Raw genomic sequence first — 7050 nt, 5'->3', positions numbered from 1 at the left:
TCGTCTGTGCGTTAAGTGGGAAGTGTCAAGGTCAGGAACTGCCTCCCAGAAAAAAGGAGCTGTTCTACTTTCTGACACGATGACACGCGTCGTGTGAGTTGAAAGCACCGCTCTGATTGGCGTGGTTCAGTTCGACAAACAATTTAAAGACCTGATCAGATTTGTTGCACAATCCCAAGGCTCGGAATCTGAGCTGAATTTGCTTGCAAGTGTTCCAAAATCCACTGATGAAGATTTCTCGGTCGATACACGAACAGATGATCGATATACAGCATGTGAGTGTAGAGAGTGCGCTCCGCAGAGAAAACTCGTTCAAATGATCGAGAAAGTTCCCAGGAGATTCAGAACTTCTGACCAATCCCGTTGTGTACCTGCAGCAGTTGCAGTATTTCCGACTAGGCTCGGCTGGTCCACGAAAGGGCACCGCGAGAGAGAGTGTCGACCGGAAAGTTCCTTCAAGCAACCCATTTCGGTCAGCGTAATCACTGTGACTACTCCTCGAATACCATGCAAGTGAGGCAAATCTCTCCTCTGCGCGGAGATTCTATTATCCTAACGCTACAATAAAGATCAACTGTTGAAATTCAAGGTAACGACTCGTTACTAACGAGGTAACTTGGGGAAACTCGTCCCCTCTGATGGAAATTTTATAACTGCTCAGACAGCGCTAAGCATCGAAAGCTGAATACGCTATGAGACATAGTATGAGTTGTAGCCTATCACTGTCCCAATGAATTTTCAAGTTGGCTCACATGCTCGAGTTTCGAGCATCTCGAGCTCTCAACTTGATCGGTCAGCTTCAGCACATTCCGTTCTTGATATTCGAGAGATCGAGTTTGGATCTATTCGAAAGGATATGACCCAAAATCGGCCTCACCGACAGAGAAATTGATTCCTACAACTCGTCGCAGTCGAATTTACTGTAGACGAAGCTGAACTCCGTAACGCATGCTGCCACGAAATTCGTTGTACTAAGGCATACATCGGGGTTACAGCATAGACGCCCGCGCGATGAAACTGGTTTTACTGGAAGCAGAGAAGATCTTGGAAAGGTGTCACATTGCTACCAGCAGGAACCATCATGGTTCAACCATGACATGAATTTATTTGCAGCTTGCCTTTGAAAATATACACCAGTTCCGATATGGCATATATCTTTTTGATGGTCACCATGGGAATGTAACCTGCTCCGAGAGAGCAGATCATCATCACGCGCAGATTCAACAGATTTATCACAAGTACTTCCTAAAGTTATTGCAGAGATTTTGCGTTGATCTGAATATATGGTGGATGGATATACTGTGATAGAGTAACTGTGATGGAGTAGCTATGTCATAGCTAATCCATCTATACCTGCTATGATAGTGTATCTGTGATGGAATACCTGTGATCGAGTAAATATGATAGAAAAACTGTTATAGTGAGTACTTTTGCGATCGTATTGCAAAGACCTAAAGGCGGAAAGTGCCACTCGTTCGACTAGTGTATCGAAGTGAAGTCCAGTTGACATGCTTCCCGAGATTTCCCGCGTTGGATGCTTCAGTGCTTAGACACTATCTATTTGATGACGTAATAGCACACACTTCAAGAGAATATCCAAGACTCCCATCACGGTGATGGCCTCACCTTGGTGTATGTAGATCTAATTCTCGAATCTTGCCAAAGACGAATCTCCTCGTATAAGTTATACGGTTCAACTCACAAATTCGATTCAGTAATGAATGCTAGGTTGCGACCTCGTGCAGTGTGTTAACATATCGGTGTACCACATTGGTATAATGAATAACTCCTTCCCTGACCCAACCTCTCTATTGTATAGAGTTTCAGTTCCCCTTCGACACCTCCTAGAGTGTCAGCTCGACCGCCATCCGCCAAAGTCACCGATAAATTAACAGACTGAAGTCTCAACGAGTCCGCAACTTCTGTACTCAAAATAAGATAGTTCTGGCCCAGACATTACAAAACTTCAAGGTTCAAGGCTTGATCTTGAGTCGATTCGCAGAAAAATTATTTGACCTTGGTTGATATTGACTCGATTCGTCTAATCAAGCCTTGATCTTGACTCGATCCCCTTGGTTCGTGAGCACAGGTTTGAATGCCATGCTCTACATTTCTCTCACTCTTTATGGCGCATGGGTTCTGTCCGTTTCTTATGTCATTCCCTCAGGCAACGATCTGGAACACGTTGAAAATAGGAGAATTTCCTGTTTCTAACATGTTCCAGATCATGATTTGAGACTCACCCAAGTTGTCGCCGCCGTATTATTCCAGTAACAATGCAGTGTTTCACAGTAGCTTCCTCTCCACTATGTCTGGATTCTCTGAATCATCCACACAATTCTCTGTCGGCTCCGCCTCGAGTAGCCTTAGTGTAGTTCCGCCAGGCATCTCTGCTAGTGCTAGTAAACGTACCCGCCGAGAATCTGTAGGCTCGGCAGTTGTATCGGTTGATCCTCCGGGAGGATTACTCCCCCTGGCGCTCACGCGGAGCCTCCATGCAAGCTCAAGCTAGACTATGCCAAGTACGAGTACACAGTTTAGAATAACTCCTTCTTTGGTAGTCTCTAGTCATGAGCTCATTGCATGCCTTAATATCATGATACAAGGTATTCCTACCGAGATATCCTGCATATCACGTGAAGGCACATATCTATTACATTTATCTGTTGTTTGATTCGATGAAATGCCCAGATGAACTCAACTTCCGAAGTTCGATCCTCGCTTCAACTAGACCCTGGTCACTACTGTAAAAAGCTAGCCGCTAGGAACTAGTAGTACGCTCCAGCTGAGGCAAAATTACAACTCCTTGACTCGGTTCGATTGGCGAGGAGCATTGCTCAACCTCGATTGACTCATATTGACTAATCAACCAATTTTCAAGGTCTCGACTCAATCGAGCCTTAATCCGATGTGTGTTCTGGCCCGTTTCATGGTCCGCGATGGTTTGAACCTGCAACTCTCGTGCCTCCCCATCTCTCACTCCTGGAAGAAAAAGGTTCGCCGTGAATCTCAACGGCGGCGTGAACTTCCCCGAAAAGGGTGCGCTGCAGTCGATAGCGTGAACAACGTAGGAAACAGATGGTAATGATACGACTTGCTCTGCATTGGAGCTAGGTTTTTTGTTATGCGAAGATTGATGATGGCAAAATGATGAGTGTTGAAGAAGATCTATCTGTTGATGAAGCGAAGGAGAAGAAGCAAAAAAAGAATATATGGGAATCAAGTGTACAGTGCCTTCTAGTTTTTTCCTCTCAGATCGTATTCTCGACTTCGGTACTGGGGGTTATTCTCAACAGCTTGTTTACTCCAATTTTCGCCTTTCTCGTACCCAAGAAGATAGTAGGTCCTCCTTTTCTTGTCGGTTTGGGCGAGAAGGTCATCGCTCCCAAAATCGTTGTAGATCCTAGCCTCTTTGTAGTTCCATGGTGCCGTCACGAAAAGGCAAAGCCTAAAGCGCTTGGCGAAGCGTTCACGTTCCCCATTGCCAGCGCTGGCCGAGGCTTCTTGCTTATCATCCTTCGACTTTGACTCGTTATGAGCCCTGCGTTCTTTCTCCATCTCGTCAATGGTGCTCTGGACTTGGTCAACATCAGCATCTTCGTCCCCATCATCTTCAGCTCCTTTGTGTATGTCCCAGTGACCCTGGGTTCCGGTCGCTCGTACCTGATCCCGGTTTCGCCTCCGATTGCTCGTCTGGTGCTTTCCCCCGGGTAGGTCTGCTTTACGCTCTCGCCGGCTTCTGTAGGCTGCCTTATCGGTCAACGCCGCTTCCCTATTAGTAGTCTCCAGCTCCGTCAGGCTTCTCACATCTTCCCAATCTCTGCAATCTCCATGTTTTCGCGCCAGATATTGTAGTTTTTGAACAGCATCCCGCTCGACAAAGTTTGGCAGTACTCCGATGGCCTGCCTTACAAGCCGCTTTCTCTCGGAGACATCGTCGGCATATACACTCATAAGGAGAGTGTATGCTCTCCGCAGCTGAGTGAGAAAGCTCTCGATCTGACCAGAGTTGTCACACTTGAACTCAGCGACGGCCTTGTGAGAATAGTCCTGGAGGTGATGGCGACGACAGTGTCGCCATCTGAGCATCTCTTTCAGGCCAGTCCATCGAGGAGTCCTTTGCTCTCGGATCCATGTTTGAGCTTCCGTGGCTACGCCGATTCCCCTCAGACTCTCCCCAACTTTGGAGAGTAGGAGGATCTCGAGCTCGTCATGGGGTACGAAGGATCCTTCTTTCCCGTTGTGATCCCCCATGCCGTAAGCCGTGAGAACGGACTCCTGGTGTTCGATGTGAGCCATCAAGTTGATGGCAGAGTTGATGGCATCAACTCTGCTTTTGCCTCGCATTGACAAAGGGTCACTCTCACTACGTCCCTCGGGAGTGCACGCAAGGAACTCTCTCTCCCGTGTTCCTTCCCGGGAGCCAAGTGAACCGATTCCTCAAAGGGTGAAACCGCTTTTTCACTCTCCCTTCGACGCTTAATCCCGGGCTCTGAGTCATGTCTGGAATACCTTTCTCGGTAGCTCATGGATGGCATCCATGAGTTTCCTGGTAAATCTGTCCTGCTGATCAAGGAGCTGCTTCCTCAGCTCTCACTGCTCCTCGACCAACCTCTCTATCGCTTCCTGGAATGACTCGCCAGGTGTCTCTCCTCTGGCTGGCCCCTGGGTCTCATGGTCGCTCGCATCGTCAGATTCTTCTCCGAGCGACACGAACCCCTCGGGACGCTCTCGAGCCTCGTCACGTTCCTCCTCCTCCCTCCTCAGCTCTTCCTCGATAGGATGTTCAGGAGGGGCCTCAAACTCGACTTCCCCCACGAGATCGTCATGGGGGTCTTGCTTATGTGATGTGAATGAAAGAGTACTTTTTTGGGCGGTTGGCCTGGTTTTAGCTACGGGAAGATCGATCAATTCACGTGTGCAGGCCAACTTGTGGTAGGAGGATCTGCCCACTCCTGTTGGCCAGTCTGTTAGCTGCGTTGTGTCGATTGCTCGCTATATGTAAATGGGCTCTAGTATCGACGACCCGATCACGACTTCGAGTACATCCGTCCGTGGCAGCTTCTTGTTAACTTATTGTGACTTATTGGTACTGGTACGATGGTTAATGGTCCTGGTCCTGGTGTTGTTCCTGGTCCTGACTCAGGACTCCTGAGCGAGGTTCCTCGGGGAGCCTCAACCGTGAAGATGGTTTCCCAGACCCGGCCGCCGAAGGGGAAAGGGCGGCCCGGGAGTGTGCAGACAAGGGTGGCAACGACGAGCTATGTGCTTGGGCCCGTAACATGGCTGAGGAGACCACTCGCCGACATAACGAGACTATCAAGACTACCTGGCAAGCCATTGGTTCCCACAAGGACTTCTCTTCATCTGAGCCATGTGAGACGCCGAACCGGCGTACGCGTGCACCGGGGGGATCGCATGGATGAGCGCATGCAGGCGGTCATCCAAGAGATCAAAGGGTTGAAGACGACCTTCCCGGGCGATGCCCAAGGAAAGGGAAAGCTGGTGAGAAGGCTACCGCCGGTGAAGAAGTGTCCTATTTGTCAAGGTGGCCATTATGTCTTCGACTGCCCGGAGAAGAAATATGAGAAAGGGTGCTTTCTTTGTGGCCAGAACGAGCACAGGGTACGTAGTTGTCCGCAGCTAAAGAATAAGGACTCGTCGGTAAACGAGGAGGGCGACCGCTGAGCAGCCCGCGGTCGCCTCCAGGGGATACGGTTCTCTATCCTATCGGTGGAGATCGAGGACTATTTCTGCTCATCGATTTTAGTTCCCCTCATGGTCAGTGGCGAGGTCTATTTCGTGCTTGGTGGACACTGGCTGCTGTGCCACCTTGGTATCTCTGTCTCAGTTGCCTGAAGGCCTCACAGTGCAGTCTGTGAATGGATGTCAGTTGATGACCGTAGACAAGTCCGAATTTGCCATTGTCGGCACCGTAAATCTTGAATTCTTTGGATATGAGTCTGCGGAGGCGGCGACAGCCTCTTATTTGGCCCGTCGCCAGGATTCTCCCAAGGGGCCCCGATCTACCATGTCTGTGTACGCTTGCGATTCGTTGACCTTTCCGATTATTTTGGGCCATGACTTTTTACGACATTTTGGGTTCAACGTGCTCTATGAGCAGAACCCGGTAGAGTTGAGGTATAGTACGGCCCGGAACGCGGGACCGGCTGCTCCATATGCGTTCGACTTGGGCTCAGCCAATGCGCTGAGATGGAAGATGAATACTGTTCGAGTGGGAGATAGCTTTGCCGTACCGTATGGCGGAACCCAGACGACGTCCCGGCAGGGGAGGAGTCTGATGGGTAGGGCGGCTCGTGACCCGATTGTGAATTCCGGTCAGGGCAGCCTGTCGCTGAGGCAGAGGGCAGCCGTCTCTACTCAGACAGAAAGACGTCGTGAGTTAATTAACTGGGGGCGAGAGCTCCTTGAGTGTGTTGGTGGGGAAAGCGTAAATAGTTCGGCAGCCTTGGCGCTTGCCAGAGGGGGAAGATGTGATGTGGCCTGTCAGACTGAGATAGAAAGCGATTCGGCTTGCGCACCTCGAGACGAGGGGCAGCCAGATTTTGGAATCGCTAAGCATATAGAGGGACGGCCCACTCGGGATGAGTGGGATAGTTTACTTGATGGTTTTCAAACTATTTCGAATGACCCCGTCCGATCCGTCTATGCTTTGGCCGCCCAACCCCAGGTACAGCCCCTCACCGATGAGGAGTTGGCTCAGCAAGGGCTGAAGGTCCCTGGTGGAGGACAGATTCGGTCGTTTGCTCCAACGCAGCTGCCAAAGGGGTGCTATTCTGACCACCCCACATAAGTGGCCTCCTCCTGGTTGCGATATGAATGAGCTCGACGACGACGATATTGCGGGTGCACTGCGTTTTGCCATTCCAGACTTCCGTGCCGAGGAGAGACAGCTCCCTGAGATTGACAGAGGAAGCCTGAGCTGGGGCCCTTCCAGGCACTCTGCGGAGGAATAGCTGAAGTTTGGTCAGCTACTTTCCCTTCGGCCCGGACAATGCGATAAGGTACAGCATCGGGTGAATACCCATG

General features: G+C 50.1%; 1 protein-coding gene across 1 annotated transcript; it reads right to left on the bottom strand.

The window, feature by feature from the left end:
- Window positions 1-3237: 3237 nt before the first annotated feature.
- Pmar_PMAR011046 (hypothetical protein) lies at window positions 3238-4347 on the bottom strand (the record flags this gene model as incomplete). The annotated part of the gene is made up of 1 exon (XM_002776039.1): window positions 3238-4347. One exon carries the CDS (start codon window positions 4345-4347, stop codon window positions 3238-3240), a length of 1110 nt encoding a protein of 369 aa, XP_002776085.1.
- Between the last annotated feature and the right edge of the window lie 2703 nt (window positions 4348-7050).

Source organism: Perkinsus marinus (genome assembly GCF_000006405.1).
Source record: "Perkinsus marinus ATCC 50983 genomic scaffold scf_1104296954652, whole genome shotgun sequence".
In the NCBI taxonomy this organism is placed as follows: domain Eukaryota; phylum Perkinsozoa; order Perkinsida; family Perkinsidae; genus Perkinsus; species Perkinsus marinus.
Note: the sequence above shows the minus strand (reverse complement) of the source record. Positions and strands in the feature narration are given on the sequence as shown.